At 34.4% G+C, this 22,141-nt stretch overlaps 1 protein-coding gene across 10 annotated transcripts in view; it reads left to right on the top strand.

Annotated features, from left to right (window-relative positions):
- Znf148 (zinc finger protein 148) overlaps window positions 1–22,141 on the top strand; it is a 115,745-nt gene that overhangs the window by 53,918 nt on the left and 39,686 nt on the right. For all 10 annotated transcript variants that reach the window (XM_074073351.1, XM_020184190.2, XM_020184186.2 and 7 more), the window contains one exon: window positions 50–398. In XM_074073351.1, the coding sequence (XP_073929452.1) occupies window positions 50–398 (349 nt within the window). The remainder of the gene's footprint in view (window positions 1–49; window positions 399–22,141) is intronic.

The following is a 22,141-nucleotide window of genomic DNA, read 5'->3' as shown; positions in this document are numbered from 1 at the left end:
CATATAAAACTAATTTATTATGCTTTGTTGCCAAACTTGGTCTTTCTAGGCAGTTATACTTAAGCATGAACATTGACGACAAACTGGAAGGATTATTTCTTAAATGTGGCGGCATAGACGAAATGCAGTCTTCCAGGGCAATGGTTGTAATGGGTGGAGTGTCTGGCCAGTCTACTGTGTCTGGAGAACTGCAGGAGTCAGTACTTCAAGATCGAAGTATGCCTCATCAGGAGATCCTTGCTGCAGATGAAGTGTTACAAGAAAGTGAAATGAGACAACAGGATATGATATCACATGACGAACTCATGGTCCATGAAGAGACGGTGAAAAATGATGAAGAGCAGATGGAGACACATGAAAGACTTCCTCAAGGACTGCAATATGCACTTAATGTCCCTGTAAGTAATTCCCTTATAAGACATTGAAGTTAACAGAAATGATATTAATTTTGTGTTAGGTAATACTGAACATCATTGAAGAAGTTCCAAAAAATGTTTAAGGCTAATAGAGTTTTCGAACAGGTTCTCTAAAATGTTGACAGAAATCATATTTGAAGGGTAAAATTAAGTTTTTGTTTTATAGTGTTTTAGAAACTTATCTTTTCCAAGATAACATTTATTTCTCTATTAGGATTATGTGTATTGAATTTAAAGCACTTAATTTTTAAAGATCTTTTGTTTAACTTCTGGTTCTTAAAGAGCAGGAAGTTTGAATTAGACAAAGATCACATATTCAAGTTTTCCTGGCAATTCCTGCCTTCATCTTTTATTGGGGTAGGGTGGGAAGGTGCTGGGAATTGAACATAGAACCTCACGTATGCTAAGAACACACTTTACCACTGAGCTTCTGCCTTCTTTAATTTTTCCTGGTACACCCCTATTCTGTGTCCCTTTTTGTATATCAGCTCTTTACTCTTGCCTATCTATTCTAGACATCATGATTTAACACCTAAGATATTTTGCTTGTCATTTATATCATTCTTGCTGCCTTCTCCCTTTATGTTTGTTTGTTTATTTTTGAGAAAAGGTCTTACAATGAGCCCAGGTTGGCCTTAAACTTGTGATCCATCTGCCTTAGCCTCCTGAATGGTAGGATTACAGATTTGTGTCATCAGGTCCAGGCTTCTACCTTTATTTTTACCCCGTGATTAGTAAAACCAAACCATTATGTAATTTTCTTCTTTCTGTCATATTAAACCCAGGTTCCTAAAGTTTATCTAATATGCTGTACTTTTTCTTTTGCTTCAGGATCTTCATATATTCTTCTTGAAATATTCCCCTCAGCCATACCTCACCATTGTTTTTTAACCTCGATAATGCTAAACCATCACCACCTTCCACTTCTGTGGGCTTTAGGTTGAGTCCCTGTGATAGGGAGTTATAATGACTTGTTCAATGTCTGTCTTTCTGATGGAGTGCAGAGTCTACAAAGGCAGGAGTTTTGTCTTATTTTCTACTATATCACAGGTGTTGGCACATAGTGTGAATGAATGGATAGCTACTTATACATGTGTTAATACCAACTTTTACCTAGCATATTGCAGTAGTGCTTTTTTCTTTTATCCTGAGGATAGATTATATTAATTGATTTCTTTGCATGTTGGAATAAATCCCAGGAATAATTCTTTTTATACATTGTTGAATTTAATTTGTTAATATCTTGAGTATTTTTATATCTCTGTTTATAAGAGCTACTGGTCTACAGTCTTATTGTTGTCATTTGTTTGTTTTTGGTATTAGGGTAATGCTGGCCTTATAGAATGATTTAGGAAGTATTTCTCTGCTTCTGTCTTCTGGAAAAGAGTGTGTCTTCTTTCCTTATTCCTTAGTTAACCTGGCCACAGTCTTGCCTTTTCATTTAATTACTGTTTGAACTGTTCTTAAGTTTAGAGTTCAGTAGTGTTAACTGTATTCACAGTGTTGTACAACAGATCTCTAGAACTTTTTAATCCTGCAAAACTGAAACTGTATCTGTTGAACAACTCCTCAGTATCCCTTCCCACAGTAGAGGCTGACTGATTTTATTGATACTTTTCAGAGAAATAGTTTTCAGTTTCATTGAGTTTTCTCTGTTGATTTCTTGTTTTGATTTTTTCCGCTGATTTTTATTACGTTTACTGTGCTCTTCTGTGATAAGTAGAAGTTTAGGTTGTTGATTTTAGATGTGTTTTCTAATATATGCGTTTGACATTATAAACTTCCCTGTAAGCGTTGCTCTGGCTGCAGCACTCAAATCTTGAAAGTTGAATTTTTATTTCTATTTAGTTCTATATATCTTTTAATTTCTCTTGATTTCCTCTTTGGACTCTTATTTAGAAATCCATTATTTTATTTCTAAGGATTTTAGGGGTATTTTCCAGCTACTTTTTTTATTACTGTTGTCTAGTTTTAATTCCATTGCTTGTCAGAGAGCAAGTGCTTATGATTAATGTTCTTTTAAATTTGTCAGGGTACAGACTGGGGGCCATAGCTCAGGTGGTAGAGTACTTGCTTTGAGTTCAATCAAAATGCATACATACATGTTTATTGTCAAGTGTGTTTTATCCCAAAATGTTTTCTATCTTGGTAACTGTTCCATGTGAGTTTGAGAAGAATGTACATTCTGCTGTTGTCAAGTGAACTAGTCTGTAGATTGCAATAGCCTTTCTGTTGGACTGATTGTAGCCTGAGCTGCCTTTGTAGCTCATAAGCTTTCTGTAGTGATCCTTCCAAATGAGATGTGTAACTTCTCATTCCCTTACTAAGACGTCTTCAGTGGTTCCTCATTGCCAAACAGCTAAACTGCACTTTTTTTGCCAGCTGGAAATAGTCTTTATAATCAGATTTTTCTTATACAGTTTCTTCTGTAGTAGTACATTGTCAGTCCCTCATATGTAGTTCATGTTTTAACTGGATCAGATTACTTTAGCTGCCTAGGCCCACTATGATATTTTTCTGTTACTTTGTACATATTGTGTATGTCTGTAATGTTTCCTGTAATGTTTTTTGTTCAGCAATCTTCTGTTACTCACATAGTCTCAGTTTCAAGGTTTCTCATTTGTGTGACTTTTCATTATAACTAACTTACTTTGCATTTCTTTGCTTGCAGACTCTTGTCATTATAGGGTCTCTTTTCTAGGTCTTGCCCTTAAATTTTGGGTTTTTAATACCTAGGATGTAATGGGCAGTCAGATATTTTTTGAGTGAAGATGTACATTTTTCTTGTGTTTTTGTTTTGAGACAGGGTCTGGAGACCTAGGCTGACTCAAACACATGATCCTCCTGCCTCAACCTTCCCAGTGCTGGGATTACAGACCTGCACCACCATGCCTGGCTTACATTTTAGTAGTTACTTATTTGTCAGTACTGAGGTTTGAACTCAGGGCCTCATGCTTGCTAAGCAGGTGCTCTACCACTTGAGCTACACCTCCAGCCCTTTTTGCTTCAGCTATTTTTTGAGTAGGGTCTTGAGTTTTTGGCTGGGTCACTCTAGACCTAATTTATACTTATCCTTCCCAAAGAGTGGATAATAGACACATGCCACCATGCCCAGTTTATTGTTTGAGATGAGTCTTGCCAACTTTTTGCCTAGGCTAGCCTTGAACCATGATCCTCCTGAACTCTGTCTTCCAAGTAGCTGAGATTAAAGGTGTAGCCATCATGCATGGTGTGCTTTTTATTCTTAATTGAGGAAATACTTTAAGCGAAAGGCGTAGAGCCTCAATTTATATTTCAGAGTTTCAGCAACTGCATAAATGTATATAATTCACAACCCATCAAGATGTAGAAGTCCACATTGTCCTAGTTTTTCTTTTTTATTTCTTTGCAATCAATATCCTCCACAATGTTTACAATTTTTTCATCGTAGATTATTGTTGTCTCTTGAAAAGTTCATGTAAATAGAATTATATGTAAGTCTATGGCTGCTTTTGCTGATAATGTTTTTACTACTCATGTTGGTTGAGTGTCAATAATTGATTCCTTTTCCTGGTTGATTAATGTTCTATCTTAATATCCTAAAATTTGTTAACTAATTTTCCTTTTTAGGGTTATTTGTCTGTTGTTTTTTTATCATTATGAACAAAACTATGAAAATTTTTTCTCTTAGTACATTTTTGACCAAGTCTTATTTTTTTGAGTTTTCATTTTGTTTGATCTAGTATGCATCTTTAAATCAGAGTCACAGTTTTGATTGGTATGTCTTACTTAGTAAGTCTTGGAATCATGTAGTAAAAGACCTCCAATTTTGTTATTGTTTTGCAAGACAAGTTGTGTCTTGTCCATTTGCATATATAGAATCATTCTTTCTCAGTTTAGAGTGAGCTGGGTTTTTGTTTGTATTGCATTGATTCTGTATATTAATTTGATAAAAGTCAACATTTAAACAGTGGTTTCCAATCCATTACATGGTGTATCTTACACTTAATTAGGCTTTCTTTAACTTATCTCAGCATTGTTCTGTAGTTTTCAGTGTAGAGTAATTGGACACTTTATTAAATTTATCCCAATATTTTTTATGTTTTCTGATGCAGTTGTAAATGGTATTTTTCAATTTTTAATTATTCATTACTAGGATACAGAGATGCAGTTGACTGTGTGTTCTGTGACTTTGCCACGTTTACTTGGTATAAGTTCTCATAGTTGCGTTGTGTATTCCTTTGTTTACTATCATGTTGCCCGTGTTTAACTTCTTCCTTTCCAATCTATATTTTAGGTTTTTTTTTTTTCCCCCTTACTGCATTGACTAAAGCCTGCAGAACAATTGATGAATAGAAGTGTTGTATTTTTCACAGAATTTAGGGAAACTGCATTTAGTCTTTTACTATTAAACATTATGTTAGCTTAGTTGGGAATGGTGGGGCATATACTTAATCCCAGCTCTTTGAGACAGGAGGACTGCCAGCTTGGTCTACATAGTGAAACTGTCTTTTTTTTTTTTTTAAAGCTAACATTGCTGCTGCTGGTGGTTCAAGCCTGTAATCCCAGCACTCAGAAAATTGAGGCAGGGGACCTTGAGTTTGAGGCTAGTTTGAAGTACATAGTGAGAGCCTGTCTCAAAAAAAGAAAAAAGTTGGCTGTAGCTATTTCATAGATGGCTTTTATTAGGTTGCAATTTTTTTTCCTCCTTGTTTGCTGAGATGTTTTTTAACCACAAAGATTTTTTTAAATGGTTTTTTCTGCATCTATTGAGATGATATGGTTTTATTTTCTGTCTTATTCTCTTGGTATGGTGAAGTGCATTCATTGATTCTCAAATGTTAAATTATGCATTACTGGTATGAGTCACACCTGGTCACAGTGTGTCATTTTATTTATGTGCTCTTGGGTTGAGATTACTAATTTTTAAATTTATGGGCTGGAGATGTGGCTTAAGTGGTAGAGCTCCTTCCTTGCAAATGTGATGCCCTGAGTTCAAACCCCAGTAAATTTAAAAAAAAAAAAAAAAAAAAACTTTGTCAAACTAATTTTTATGTATGTGTTTCATATGTACGTGTCTATATGTATTTTTGTGAGGGATATAGTCTGTAGTTACCTTTTCTTGCAATATCTTATCTGTATTTAGGAGTGCTGGCCTTACTATAAATGGATTAGGAAGTATTTCCTCTATTTTCTGAAAATATAATCGATACCTTGCATATTTGATGGGCTTCACCAGTGAGGCTAATCTTTTGCTGAGTTTTCATCGTAGGAAGCTTTTAAGTTACAAATTCAATTTTAAAAACATACATAAATAATTTTCTTTTTTTGAATAAATTTTGGTAAAGTGTATTTTTTAAGGAATGCGTGTGTGTTGTGTGTGTTCCGCCACACACATTCATTGGGGTTTGAACTTAGGGCCTCATACTTGCTAGGCAGGTTCTCTACCACTTGAGCCAATCCTCTTCTTAACAGTTTAATTGACATATTTTTATTATCTAAATGATCTATGGTGATGCCATTCTTTTTCCTGATATTGGTATTTGTATTTTCCTTAGTTTGACTATATCAGTTTTCTTTTTTTTTTAATTTTTATTTTATTGCTTTTACATTTACTTACATGTATATACATTATTTGGCCCACCTTCCCCCACATCAGTTTTATTGGTTACTTTAAAGAATCCAAGTTGTTTTATTTTTGACTATTATTTACTTTAACTTTCATTCATTTTTATTCTTTATTATTTCCTCCCTTCTACACTACTTTAGTTTTTATTTGCTCTTATTTTCTTCACTTTTTAAAGTAGAAATGAAAAGACTGATTTTAGAAGTTTCTTTTTTTTTTTTTTTTTCTTTTTGTAGTATTGGGGATTGAACCCAGTGCTTTGTGCATGCTAGGCAAGGGCTCTACCATTTGAGCCAAGTTCCTAGCCTTTTTCTTTTACTTATTTTTCAAATAGGATCTTTCATCTTTGCTCAGACTGATCTGGACAGTAATTCTATTTATATCTTCTATGTAGTTGGGATGTCAGGTACACCCCACCATGCCCAGCTTATTGGTTGTGATGAGGTCTTGCTAACTTTTTGCCTGGACTGGCCTTGAACTGTGATCCTCCTCATCTCTGCCTCCCAAGTAGCTGAGATTACAAGTGAGAGCCTTCATTTTTAATATAAGCACTTGGCGCTCTGAATTCTCTAAGCACTACTTTGATGTTATTTTCATTATAGTATAATTCAAAACACTTTTTTAAACTTTGTGATTTCTTTTTCACCTGTGAGTCAATAAAGTCTTCTACTTAATTATTGAATATTTCAAAACTTTTCAGGTCTTTTATAGTTGATAGCTAATCGTTGTCTTTAGGGAATTATGAGTTCAGTCTTTTTAAATTTATTAAAACTTTTGTTTCAGTGCCTAAAGACTTACTGGGTAATGTTCTGTGTTCACTTGAAAAGAATATGTGTCTGGCTATTGTTGGTTATTTTATCTACATCAGTTAGGTCAGGTTGTATTTTTTAACTCTTTTATATCCTTACTGAGCTACTTTTCTGTCAGTTACTTTGGAGTCTTCAGTAGTTAAAGTTTGTTTGCAAAATGATCCATTTCAAAATTGCATGTTGCATTTAATTGTTTTGCCTCTTTAGTTGTCATTAGTTTGGAATTTTTTGTGTTTTGCATTTATTTTATAGAATTTCGTAAGGATATTTGGTAGGAATATTATAGAAGTGATTCTATGCTTTCTTCCCATTTTCCTCTAATAGGTGGCATATACATTTTATTGTCCCCCATTCTGATACAGTTGGTTGATTGAGTAAGATAGTATCTACTAGATTTTGCCACAGTATGTTAATCTCATTCCTCTCACCTTTCTTTTCTTTTGCAGTGCTGGGAATCAAACCCAGGGCCTCATGCATGTTAGGCAGGTAATCTGCCATTGAGCTACAGTCCAGGCCCTTCATCATATTAAAAAAAATTCATTTATGTATGCATATCAATATAGACTAAGATTTTTAATTGCATTTTACTACGTAAAAAAATGTATTACTAAGAGTATTTTATTGCTGTATTTATTTAAGATTTGGTCAACAGGTTGGAGACCCTGTAACAAGAAAAAAAAAATTTAGCCAATGGTTGCCTCTTCAAGCTGGCTCTGTGTTCTTTAACGTGCTCATCAGTCTTTGAATACTTCCCTGCTTTCTAGCACAGATGTGCTAGACTTACTTTGTACTTTTCCTGTTTCGGTCCTGGAGTCAGCCATTTCTCCAAGGAGTTCTAGTTCATTTTAGTGGAGAATGGTATTTAAAAGCTAATATCTTGGTACTCAACATGATGTTCATTTTTGGGATATGTCTACTTCTAGGCCTTTCACCACTGAGCTAGAGAATATGTGTATAGTTCGTTATATACAGTTATATGTATCATTATTTCTACATCCATCAATACTAAAACCCACAGGTTCACACTGGATGCTTGTGTGATGTAGGTAGGATACTCTCTACCTACTGAACTGTAGACACGTTAGACAGTGTTAAACGTGGCTTGTTTATCCTTACTGTGGTTACTTACTGCTCTGTCCTTCCCTGTGGAGATATTCCTAAGTTTCTATACCACACAGCAGTGCTTGCTACCACACTCCCTGCATGGATATCTTTTTCCCTCTGGATATTCTTTGAGGAAATGAACTGGACTTCAGCACTACATGGACCCCCTCTCCTTCTTTATGGCATTCTTGTTTTGATAGACTTCTGGTCCATACCTACTCTGATACTTTCTTCCCCTCACTCAGCTTCTGATTGCTTGTTCCTGAAGGTTCTTCCCTCACAACACAGACCCTTCCTTCCTTATACTGCTTGGACTACAGCACCTCATGATGAGTTTCCCTTCTTTATGGAGAACTTCCCTATCTGCTTGGGCTCTTACATCTTGAAAGAAGTCTTTTTTATTTTTTTGCTGTGTTGGATATCACACTCAGGGCCTCATGCATGCTACACCAGCATTTTACCACTGAGCTATATACCCTTAGCCCTACTCTGACAGCTTGTATTGGACACCATTCCCATGCAGATGACCTCTTCATCCTGGCTGAGACTGGACACCTTGTTCTGCCTCAGTTTATGGCTTTAGGGATAAGTGGTTATGGACAGAAAGTAGATAGAGAAGAACAAAGAAGAAAAGATCTATACCTTAAGAGTTACACCTCCCCTCACACCTCCATGCCTAGTCTCTTGTGATCCCAAATCTTTTTTCCATTGCTCTCACTTTCTCATTTTGAGAATGTTTTATTGATGAAATCATACAATATGTGATGTTTTGAAATTGACTTTTTTCACATAGCTCTTGAGAGCCACCCAAGTTGTTGTGTATATCAATAATTTGTTCCTTTTTATTGTAGAGTATTAGTCTAAGGTATGGCTATACCATAGTTTAGCCATTCTCTTATTGAGGGACATTAAAGTTTTTTTCTAGGTTTTGGCTATTACAAATAAAGTTGCTATGAACATTGGTATGCTGGTTTTATGTCGACTTTCCCTCCCCACCTACTTTTTTTTTTTTTTTTTTGGTGATACTGGGTTTGAACTCCAGACCTCATGCTTGCTTGAGAGGTGCTCTACCACTTGAGCCACTCCATGAGGCCTGCAAGTTTTATGTGAACATGGGTATTCATAGCTCCACAATAAATACCCTACCATATATTCCTGTCACACAGATATAATCACTTCTAATATTTTGGTCTATTTTTTTTCCCCATGTGCATATCACACATAGTACCATACTGTTTTGTTTTTTTTAATCTACTCTTTCTATTTACCAACATATTTTGAACTTTTCTCAACTCTTTGTTATTCTGAAATTTCTTCAGTGTTTGCTTGAAACTCCAAAGTTGAGTCCTATTACTCCTAAAAGGCAATGATAAATGAATCTGTAAAGAACTGGATCATGCTATGTAGCAAATGGGCAGAATTTAAGATTTTTGTAACATTGTTTTATAATAGAACATAGTAGACATGAGAAATTTTATCCTTTACTTCTTATATTATGGTTCTGTTCATAAGGCAAGGGTGGCAAGGGGCAGGCTCTGGTATCATAAATAAACATTTTTGAATTGAAAAGAGAATATTCACCTAGAGCAATATTATCAAGATCCACAAGAGCATAGAAACTTAAGCTAACAGGCCTTACTTGCATCCTTTCTGAATTATGCTAAAACCTTTAAAAAATTGATATTAAACACATCACTGCTTTTCTTTTATCTTATTGTTTTATTATTCATATATGCATACAACTGCTTTTCTTCTTTCATTTGCTCATTCATTTGAAAGTCATAAAAAACTTTTTTTTTTTTGGCAGCACAGGGGTTTGAACTCAGGGCTTTGTGCTTGCTAGGCAGGTACTCTTAGCGCTTGAGCCACTCCATCAGCCCAAGAGCTTTTTTCATACTAACTTTTTAAAACTAATTTAGAACAAAAAGATGAGTTTTCTTAAATTGTTAATAACTTTAGGTTGTGTGCTTGTAAACTCTCCCTAGTGTCTGTTGACAGTTGAAGTATAAATTTTTCAATTGTGGAAATTGTTTTCAGGATTTACTACTCTAAATCAGTATAGGCCAACTTTGAAGTCTGTTTTCAAATATGATAGATATTTAAGTTAAAATTACATTTTTCAGTTCCTTAGTCTCACTGATCACATTTCAGATGCTTAGTAACCACATGTTTCTTAATGCTTCTGTGTTGGACAGTAAAGATAGAGAGCACTGTTAGAAAGCTATTCAACCAAAAATTAAATTTATTTCAGAAATTTAAGAAAAATACTTGGCTTATCCTTTTATTCTTATATAAAACATCCACATTCATTCAGGTAGATTTGGAAAGTCATACGTTTTTGTGGTCTTTATTTTTCCAATTTGATGGTAAGCACATTGAGAGAAGAGACTTATGTTCTATATTCACAAAATGGAGCACATTATAATTTACAATGAAATTCACATTTGTCTTCTAATTGTTGGAGTATATCATTTGAGTGAAAAGAAAGTATTTTATAAACCAGGGCTATCTAGGAAAAACATGTTGTAGTCATATAATGGTGTCATAAAAATATCTCAGGTTTGTATAACTCCTGAGAGAATGTGCTTCAGCATTTGTACGGTATTTTATTTTAATCATGGATCCTGTACTATACTGCAACATTGAATAAAATTGTAGACATACTTTCATGCATTTTGTATGTATGAATAATTTTTAATGGGCCTGGTACTATTTTTGTCATGTACTCTGTACTCTGGTTCACTTACAGAATTGGATTGCATTTGTTGATGACAACTAATCTTTCAGAATCATCTTGGAAAGTGACAAATATGTTTGCCTTTGTATTTACTCAAACAGCCACTGGCAGTTGTTTCTTCTCTCTTTGGATCACTCCAGCTTCTCATCCATTATATTGTATACTTTTTCAAAGTCATTTATAAGTTGTAGCCAATTCTTAATACTATTGCATTTCTTTGAAATTCACCTCAGGGATTCAGTAGTAGTTTTATGTTTATAGACTGTTGAATCTTAAAGTCATTTTATTGGCTTTTGTTGGGGCTGTATATTTCAAGAGGTGTGCATTTCTTAAATTCAGATCCTTTTACTTCAGCATAATCTGGATATCATTTTCAGAAGTAGATGAAGTAAAGCACTGGTAAGGAGAGTTGAGAGTAACTATTATCATCTCTAGTTTTTTTTCCCCCACAAGATTTTATTTACATGCTACATGGCTGTTAAGTCTTATCAGTTAGAAGTCAGTATCTAAAGCAGAACACATGGACTGCATACTGTTCCTTCATAGTCTTTCCTGTGAGAGTCATGTTATTTCTTATTAGTGATTTCAACTCACTGTGTAGATAAGTAATCAAGCATCTTTTATCTGAAGCACTTGGGACTGGAAGTATTTCAGATTTGGGTTTTGGTATATTTGCATATAAATAATGATATATTCTGGGTAAGGGATCCAATCTGAATATGAGATTCATTTGTATTTCATGTTCACCTTATACTCATAGCCTGAAAATAATTTTATACATGATTTTTACTGTGTGTTTTGACTAACCTACCTATATGAGGTTGAGGTTAGGATAAAATCTGTTTGTAGCATCAGTATAGCACCCCCAAAATTTTTGATTTTGGAGCATTTTGTATTTTGAACTTTCAGTGATACTGGGGAGTGTGGTTAAGGCCTTAAGCATAGTAGGCAAGTTCTATCACTTGAGTCACACCATCAGGTGGATTTCAGCTTTGTTGGTAAGGAATGCTCAACCTACAGTAGATTGTTTTAGAGAGTCAACCCAGCATGATCTGTTTTTTACTCTGTTGTTAAGAGTAGTTTGACCCTGTGGATAACTTTAGTAACATAGTCTTCTGTGTTGTCTTTGATTTCTAATTGATCTGGAATTGTGATTGTGTGGTACTGAATGGGAGTTATACTTTCTTAGGTCAATAATGCACAAATTGGAAATTATTTAGGACGAAGTTGTATATGATCCTGCTGAGGTCTGCTCAGCTAGATCAGGCTCAAAGTAGAAGTTATCTACTTTGGTTTTTTTTCATAATTATATGATGTAGTTTATTACGTAGGTCCCTTGTTTCTAACCTCTGCCTACTCTTAATTCCAAAGAGATTACTACCAATATCCTTCTAGAAGCTTTTAGTTTATAAACAAACATTATGTGTGTATTTATGTCTACATAAAATCTGCTTTTGGTACATAAAATACATACATTTTATGTAACTGTTCAAGTTATTGTATGCATTTGAAAATTGCATTGTTCATTTAATGACGTTTTGTTGAGATTTTCATGTTGCATGTAAAACTGCCTAATTTATTTTTATGAATGAAATAATGATAAAAGGAACACTTGTGTGTATGTATGTGTGCACACATTTAGCGTTATTTCTCTAGGTATATGTGTTTTTACTGGAATAAAGCATACAGAGAAGTGTACAAATGCTTAATTGTGTATCTTGATGAATTTCTTCTCATGTACCCAGATCAAGATACAGAACATCACTTATGTCCCAGAAGGCTTCCTTCTTCTATCCATCTTAGTCACAACTTTCCTCTACTTCCTAGATGCTACAGCTACCCTAGTGCTTTTATCATGGGCTCTGAACTTACTTGATTTTGAATTTGATATAAATAGAATTATATACACTAGGTAATCTAATATCTGGTTTCATTGTTTTACATTGTTAATATATAACCATCTTATTGTATATAGTAATAAGTTTATTCTCATTTCTGTATAATCAGTGGTATGAATACATCATTAATTCTAGTACAGTTGGCATTTAGATTATTTTTAAAGTGGGTTGGAGGTGTAGCTCAGTAGAGTGTGCTTCTTTAGGCTACACAAGGTCCTGGGTTCAGTCCCACAGCACCACCAGAAAAACAAGCAAACAAACAAACAAAGCAACTTTCTGGATGTTGGCTGTTAAGAGGAATGCTTCTGTGAATATTCTTGGATATGCCTTTGGATGCATGTTTGTACTCATTGCTATTGGTTATTTTCTTGAATTTGCTAGGTTGGCATATATACAGTTTTAGTACTTACTGTCAAAAGGTTTTGGTTGGTTTTACCACTTTTTAACAGTTGGTCTGTGTCCTTGCTATTTGGTGTTGTCAAATACCAAAGTTCAATTTTAGCCATTTGATGGTTGCACAGTAGAAGTGCAGTGTGATTTTAGGTTTCATTTCACTGGGCACTAATGAAGTTGAGTACCTTCCCATGTTTATTGATAATTTGTATTTTTTTTGTAAGGTGCACAACCCTCTTTTGCTCATTTTTCAATTAGGTGGTTCATTTTTCTTCCCTATTTGTAGTGTGTGTGTAATTTTTATTTCCCACTGTGACTAGCCTGTTTATTCTTTTTATTAATAGGAGGTTAATAAAGTTCAGTTTATGATTCTTTTGTTTAGTGTCTTGTGTCTTCTAAAACTATTTAAGAAGTTTTTGCCTAACCCAACATCATGAAGATACTTTCCCTTGATAACTTGTAGAAGTTTTAGGATTTTCCTTCCCGATTTAGATTGAAAGTTCATTTAGAACTGATTTTTGCTGGTGATGTGAGGTAGAGATCAAAATTTATTTGGTGACTATTTTTAAAAACTCATCCGTGAGATTTTCTTTCAATTTCATGTTGGTGGCATATGTATTTTAGTTTTTAGATCAACTTAGGTATGTTAAGATGATGGTAAATTTTTTTCTTTGGTTAATACTAGGGATTTGTACTAACTGGATTTAATGTTATTTTAAGATTATAAAGTAGCACATACTTATTGAGAAAATGTAAAAATTTTAAAGCTACGAAGATTATAAAAATTGCTATAATCATCCTACTCTAGAATAACCACTATTAATGCTTTCTGTTAGTATTTTAGCATTTCTTTTTTGTTGTTTTCCTGTATAGTTATTTGTGTGTTTGTATAAAATTGTGAATATATATTTATATCACTTAAACTATGAACATTTCTCTTTGTCATTACTGTTAATCAAATGTCATATTGCTAGTTGTATAAGTAATACAGCATTGTAGCTTATCTCACTATTATTCAGCATTAGACATTTGTACCTTTTTATTGTCATAAATAATATTGTGATATTATATGGACATTGTGACATTATTTCTTCCATATGGATTTCTTAAGGCTCTTGATGCAGATTGGCCAAATTATAACTCACAAAGAAAAGCCAACTTTGTTTCTTTTAGTGTTGTATGAGAATCCCGACTGAATATTGTTATAAATGACCTAGAGAAGGAAATGTAAAGTGTGGTTTCTAGGTTTATATATGATCCTGAGAGGACAAAAAAAAAACACTAGACTTGGTCTTGGATGGATGGTAGAGAAGGAAATTAAAAGGGCATCTTGGACAAGAGGTGGGTAATATATTGAAAAGCAGGGAAATTGGAAGGAGGATCTAATAGGAAAGGTTTATTTTTAGCTGTATTGAATTTTATATATCAAGATGTCAAAGTGAAGGTACTTTGTATAAATTGGTAACTATGATCTAACCAATTACACATCTGTAATTGTATGGTAATGATTAATAAGTATATGTTTATTTACTACTTCAAGTATTCTTTACATAATCTTAATTTTCTGATGAAAGTAAGGTGGATATTATTACTGCTACCAGTTAACAGATGAGGAAATGATTAATAACATCAAGAATTTGTCATATATTGGTATATTCTGTAGTGTTAGTATTTTGCATACATAGTCTTACTCAATACTACAGAACTCCTATGAGGGTTTTCCACTTCTAGTTTACCAGCAAACAAAGTTCCAAATAGTTAAATTTTGGTTGCTCAGCCTCATACTGTTAGTATTACTACTTGGAGTTACATTGTCTTTCTTTTAACTCTTAACCTGTGCTTTTCTTGCTTTGCCATATTACTTTTGGAAGCCAAGTTCATTCAACTAGTAATTGAAAGAGATGGCATTGACATTCAAATTTTATAATGCTTTACCCAAATATTTTTGGTATTTGTCCACTTTATTTTTAAACTAACTTTCTTTTCTTTTAATAAAGGAACACCATAAGATGTTCCAGAGCTAGTAGGAAGAATTAATTCCATGTTCTGGAAGCATGCAGACTGTGGTTCATATGTGTAAAGATACAAGGTGTTTGTGCAAAGAACATTTTCAGATAAATTTGAATAAAATCTATCCTTACTAAGAAGCAGTTATAGTAGTGCAGTAGAAATAGCACTGGGCTGAAAGTTATCAGATTTTGGTTTTAAGTCTTAGTTTTTAAACTTTACAGCTTGGGTAAGACCTCCCTAATGTTTTGCTTCCTTACTGGTAACTTGAGTATAAGAAATAATTCACAGATTGTAGTAGTTAGTATGCTAACAGCTCCTGGATATGGAAGGCTTAGGTTTAAGTTTTGAGTTTATTAATGCAAATTTAGGCAAGACTTAACTATTTTGGGCCTTAGTTTTAATTTTTAAATGGGATGAAAATGTAGTTACTGTAATAGACTGGTGACCATGTGTCCCATCACCCCAGTTGGGTGTTTCTTTAGCACCTAGAACAGTGCATGGCACAAAGTAAATGTGAGATAAAGCTTATTTTATTTTGTTTAGGAGAAGGGTCACAGACCTGTGAAATAACATGTAAATGAAAAATATTTTTTGTTGTTAGAAAAACCAGAGTCTACAACAGTATTTCAACTTTTAATTTGAAATACTTTTACACTTTAAAAGAGTTCACTCATACTCTTCACCCAGCTTTTCCTGATGTTAAAATTTATACAGCCGTACTAACAGCTGTCAGAATCAGGAACTTAAATACCATTAAACTCTTGACCTTATTTGAATTTCATCTGTTTCTTCCCTAAAGTCCCTTTTCTATTCTTAGAATTCAGTTCAGTGTCCCACATTTCATTTAGTAGTTGTATCTTGTTAGTCTCCTCCAATCTTTAGCAGTTGCTTAGTCTTTGCTTGTCTTTTATGACCTTGATACTTTAGTAGAGTGTTTCCCAGTTTGAGTTTGTCTTGTGTTTTCTCCAGTTAGATCGGAGCTCTGTATTTTTATAATCCTACAGATGATGTGTCTTTCTCAGAGCATCATGGCAGGGGCTTATGTGGATATTACTTGGAATTGGCCATACTAACTTTCATTCTTTGCTAAGATGCCATCTACTAGGTTTCTCCACTGTAAACTTACTATTTTTCTCTTTGTAATTGACAAATATCTTGGAGGAGGTAATTTAACACAGTGTATTTTTCAGTATTTTCTCTATTCTATAGAATTATCTAATACTGTCATTTCTTATTTTCTTGCTTATATTGTTCCACCCTTGGCCATTAGGAGTTCTTTAATGCTGGCTCCTGTGTGCTTTTGACATACTTTGATCCCTTTTTCAGCACTTTAGTTTCTGGCACCACAAATTTTCAAGTGTTGTCTTCTGTTTTTCCCTGATCCAACAGTGGATTCAATTATTCTGTAAGGGACCCTCCTCAGTCTTTGTTATTTGGATGAGGGTATTTAGAAACTAAGTTCTGGGGTCTGGATGTGGAGAGTAGTGTTTTTCTTCCTTGGTGATCTCAGCAAATACAGCTAGAAGATACAGGTATTTTTACACACACAGTATACAAATGGTTTCACTTCGGTGGGGCCTAGGCTTCTGTATTTAAGGAGACTGTGTGGAGGAAAAGAAGGGAACACAAAGTATGATTATGATGTATCTAAGGGCTGAGAGTATATAGCTTAGTGGTAGGTACCGTGGTTTCCTAACATGCATAAGACCCTGCGTTCAATCTCTAGCACTGCAATAAATGATGAGTGAATGAGAGATAGGTAGTGCTTAGTCAGGGTGTGGTGGATCATACCTGTAACCCCAGCACTTGGAAGGCGGAAGTCAGAGGATCTTGATTCAAAGTCAGCCTGCACTACATAGCAAGACCCTGTCTCAAAAAAGAAGCTTGGATCTGGAGCAGCAATTCTCAAACATTCTGGTCTTGGGACCCCTTTGTACTCTTAAAAATGCTGTAGATTCCTAAGAGTTTTTGATTATATTGGTTATATTGCAGTATTTATCATAAATTAGAAATGCAAAAATTTAAGTTTTGTTTATCATTAACAAAAACTCGTGTATTAGTATATAACATTTTAATGAAAAAATCCTATTTTTAAAACGAAATATTCAGTGAAAAGAGAATTGTTTTGCACTTTTTTGCAGATCTCTTTACTAGCTTAATATAATAGCATTCTTATATCTACTAATGCGTTAGTCTGTGGTAATGTCATGTTAAACAGCCTCTGTGAAATGATACTATGAAAGGGGGCTGTATGTGCATGAAAGAGTAAAAAGCAGTGTGAAGGCTGGAAGTGTGGCTCAAGTAGTAGAGTACCTGCCTAGCAAGTGCCAGGCCCTGAGTTCAAACCTCAGTACTGAAAAAAGAGAAAGAGAGGGACGGATAGAGAGAGAGAAAGAGAATATGAGAGAGCATTTTTGATCAAGAAGCCTGACACTAAAAGGGTTTCAGGGCCCTCCCTTCAGGAGTCCCAGCACTTAAGAACCATTTATGTAAATTTAGGGCATAAACGTGCCAGGAGGAAAAGGAGAGTACTAAATTTATGTGATATTTTAGAAAATCTATAGTAATCTAAACTGTAAGATGCTGATATAGCAACTAAAATCTAAATTTAGAAATGTAATAGGAAAGTAGACCAGAATTTGTTCTGTGGATCTCTAAACCTTTTCAAAATAAAAGGACTGCTGTCTACTTCATCTGCCGACAAATGTAGTTCATTTCAAGATTTTGCTTATGGTTTTGGGTCAGGCAGAGGTGGAGAGGGTAGTGGTTCATGACTCATAAAGTCCTGTCCATCACTATACTGCTTCATCTTCCTATCTTATTCTGTAGCTTTGTGAACTTGGAATTTGAAATTTTGCTGTTGACTCGTTATATCTCACTGTTCTTGCCAAAATGATCCTGGATACACAGATAGACACATTCTTAAATTTCTCATTTTCTGTACTCCGTGAATATCCCCAAATATTGCTACATTCTTTCTTTAGTCAGTATGTTTGCAGTACAGTTAATTATGTTATATCTTTCTTTTTACAGTTAAATACTTAAACTTGTGATCACCTTGAATCAACTTGAGTATTTCCTAGGTAATATTTTGCAACAGGTTCCTTCTGGGGCTATTTAAACACATCCTTTTTATATGGATATGTACTACTTTTACTCTCAGGACAGCTGTTTTTCTAAATTTGGGGACAGTTGTCCCTATATGCCATGTAAAAATTATTCTTTCAAAATGTTTGACCATGCTGGGAATATAGCTCAACGGTAGAGTGGTTGCCTAGCTTGGGCAAGGCCCTGGGTTTGATCCCCATCACTGTAAAAAAAGAAGAAATGTTTGGCCATAAGAAGAATAGTATTTGCAAAAATTTGAGTCAACAAATATTTGTAGAGGAAATTTCATTGTGCTTTTAGAAAGAGAAGAAGTTGCTGAGGGAGTCAGGGACAGAGTTTTAGAGACTGAGTGAAACAACAGGGCTTTGGTGACAATTGAGAATGGAATCATTAGCACAGAGTTAAAGGAAAGCAAAAAGATGCCTTCCTTTTTCTTTTTCTCAGTGGGTGGGAGGATAAGTGAGAATCCAAAAATTGACATTGAAAACTGATAGGAACATAGGGCTCCAGAGGTGGAGAAGAGGGATGGTAAGGACAGATACTTCTGCCAAATGACCTAGGTCTTTTCTGCAAAGTGGATCACATACAGTCTTGAAAGTTGAGATGGTGAACTTATAATTGATACTGTTAGCAGCAGGGCAGTGTTGCCTGTTTTCACTAGAGAAATGACAAGAAAACAGTTTTATATTCATTGATTTGTCGAAGACTACATTGTGAGATGATATCCCCTAAGTTAACAGGGTTGGCAATGTTAAATGAAGTGAATTGGATGTTGCTGAATATGCCTACAAGATACTGGGAATGAAAAGAAGGAAGAGTCCAGAATGATCCCAAGGAGTCAGTTACCTTCTTTCTGGGAGGTGAGGAAGGAGGTAGATGAAAATTTGCAAACCAAATGCCACATTTACTCCTCATTACTGTATTTGTTACATCACTTATCAACATTATTGAGTCTGGAAGAAGGAAGTTGGGAAGAGAATCGGGTTTGGAAGAAAAAAAAGGAAGGAATATGTAATATGATAAACTTGCATCTATGATTAAGTTTCTTGTTTTATCCATAAGGCCTTTTGCAGTTATTTCAAGTCTTCATTTCCTGATTCTCCCTTTGAATTCCAGTCTTTATTCTTTGTACCGTTTGTTTAGTTAGAGCATGACATGTGCTGTCTTGAATTATTAGTTTGTTTTTTGTAATGCTTTAGAATTCTGGATCTACACTTTAAAACACTGGAAGAGGAGACCTCAAATTTAGAATGTGTTCTCCACATCTAGAGTGATGCTTTGCGTATAATAGATCTCAGTGAATGTTTTTATTACTTTAGCCTTACTTTAGCATAGAGCACATAGCTATTGAATGAGTAAATGTTGGAAGGCATTGTAGGAAGTTCCAACAAAGAATATTTTACATGTACATGAAATAGTTAAATACAAAAGTAAGATGTTTTATTTACTTTAATGTTGAAATTAAATAAGACTTGGAAAAGAAAGCTATTCTGGATTCTGGGCTTGAGAATCAAGGGAAGTTTTTTCAGTGTAGGAAGGTTGTGTACAAGGTTGGGAGAATAAAGAGGGAGATGTATTATGGAATTTTCAAAAAAGAACCAGATGGGCAGAAGCAAGGGATGAGGGAGCATGACATCATAGGAACTATTTCTTTGTTTGGAGGGAACTTGGATCAGGATGAACAGAGGTCTCAGAGTCCTCTAAAGGGAAAATATTTGGGTTTAGCTAGATCTGATAAAAGAATAAGTTTGGTGGTGTTGATGGTATTTCTGGATAGTGAGAGAGAAAAGCATTGAGATACAGGCTCACAAATAGGCATGAGGGTACTAATAGGGTAGGTGAAATGGTTAAATGATGGGGAGGAAACGAGGTTTTGGTTTTTAAAAATCCTGACATATTTTATACATTATTGATTTTCTTGATGCATAATGAATTTTAATAATCCAGCAAACCATTCTTTTCAAGCATCACCTATTTACTGATGCCTGCTTTTATTAATTGTACTTTGATTTATTTTTTGTGAGAAGTAACACTGAGAACGTGGTTTTCCTTTAAAGAACATTCTCAAGGAAAGGATAGATGACTTAAAAGTGAATTATCTTTTTGCCATGTTTACAAAGATTTCTTGTTTTTGTAGGTCATTATTGTAGTCTTCCTTGAGTGAAAGAAGGCTTGAGTTTTTCCAGGTCCCCCTCCCTTTATTTTTTGCGGAACTCATTCTTGTAACTGTCTTACCATCATACTCATTGTCTTTTTGGATTAGCCAGCATCGTTTCTGAATACTTTAGATGAGACCATATGCTTTAGAGTATGATTCAAAGTTATAGAAAAAGATGATTCCATTTATGAGTGATCAGCCTACTGGAGCATTCTAAAAACGTAACTTACTGTGTGCCTGTTGGTAATCACTGTGCTTCATTCCACCCATACTTGTAGGTTTAGGTTTTTGCTTTTACAATGTTGAAAGTATGCCTTAATTTGAAAATGATAATAGTAACATGAAACACTTTCCATGTATGTGGAAGTAACTAAAAGGTTTAAGATAGGGGTATAAATCTTTTTTTCTTTACTGTTTGCAAATAGAGGCACTTTGGTTTATGAATAGTTGCTAGTTGCACAACTCTGTCTTACACTCTACTAGACATTTTTGCTAAAAAGAGTTCCTCTGTTTCTATTGTTGCATGTTACATTTCCATGACTTCTTTGCAATTCATAAGCTGACAGAAATGTCTGGATTACTTTTTGGAGACCCTAAAAAATAGGACAGAGCAATTCTACAGCTGCCTAAAGTCTCTTCATCTTTCTTTGTCTAATACTTAGCTTGAGTCTGTATTGTATTTTAGTAAGTATCAGTGCACAGGTGGTAAAATGACTATATTCCAAAGCCTTGGTGGTGGTGATTTTACCATTCTGTGTTGTGTTCTAAATAATTGGTATGAAAAGAAACTGTAAGAGTGGTAACTTGTTCTGGAACACGATAGAATTACTAAGTCAATAATCATTTACATCATGTTTTTTTTTTGCAAGCTTCTTGATTTGTGATTCTCATAGTGCTTACATTTCAGAAATTCATGAAAGCTTTTACTTCCTTATTTTTCAGTTTAAAATCCTTGATTTTTTTACTCATAAGCCCTTTCTACATAGCTGTCTGTCTTCCGACTTAGTACCAGCAATCTCTAAGATGTTTGGAATCTTTTGAACTATATTTTTATTTTGCTTTTTGTCATTAGCACATTGTGCTTATTCAGATGATTCTCAAGTTTTGCTGTCTTTTTTAACCTGTGGAGTTGAAAACTTCTTTTAAAATTTTTGTGTTTGAATTTATCCTTGTGTTTTCAAGCATAAATTGAAAAGGTAGCAGTGAGGAGGAGTATGATTGAGCACCATCAAATCTGGTGAGAATTAACAGCACTATTAGTGACCTTAGAACTTTGGTGTGTTTATTTGAATACAGAACAGCTTTGTGAAGACCTGAGACCGGAAGATGGGATAACAATGTTGAAATCTTAATTATCTTCTTTATTAATATAGTAAGCATTACGTCTTATGCAGAGTAGTGGCCTAAAACCGTATGCAGTTTTATAATCACATTTGGTGATGGTGTGTTGTAAAAGCTAAAAAAATTTGGTTGCTATTTTGTCAAAAATGTTGAATGTAAAAATATGTTTTCATTGTTTGTCTTTTCTTTTGATTTGATCTTCTTTCAGAATTTTGTGTTGTTTTCATGATTTAAAAGACAGCCCATTGAAATGTCTAAATATCCCTTTTGTCCCCAATATTGTATTGGTTTTTCTGCATGTTTGTAACCTCAGCATCAGTTCCTTAAGTGTGGCAGTGAAATTGATGTTACAGTGTCCCGGCCTCTACTGTATTTCACTAGATTTTTTGGGGAGTGGTGCAATACTGGGATTTAAACTTAGTGCCTTACGCTTGCTAGGCAGGCACTCTATCTCTTGAGCATACCTCCAGCACCCTTTTGCTTTTAGTTGGTTTTTTTTTTTTTCTTTTTTCTTTTTTCTTTTATTATTCATATGTGCATACAAGGCTTGGTTCATTTCTCC

Source organism: Castor canadensis, chromosome 5, assembly GCF_047511655.1.
Source record: "Castor canadensis chromosome 5, mCasCan1.hap1v2, whole genome shotgun sequence".
In the NCBI taxonomy this organism is placed as follows: domain Eukaryota; kingdom Metazoa; phylum Chordata; class Mammalia; order Rodentia; family Castoridae; genus Castor; species Castor canadensis.
Note: the sequence above shows the minus strand (reverse complement) of the source record. Positions and strands in the feature narration are given on the sequence as shown.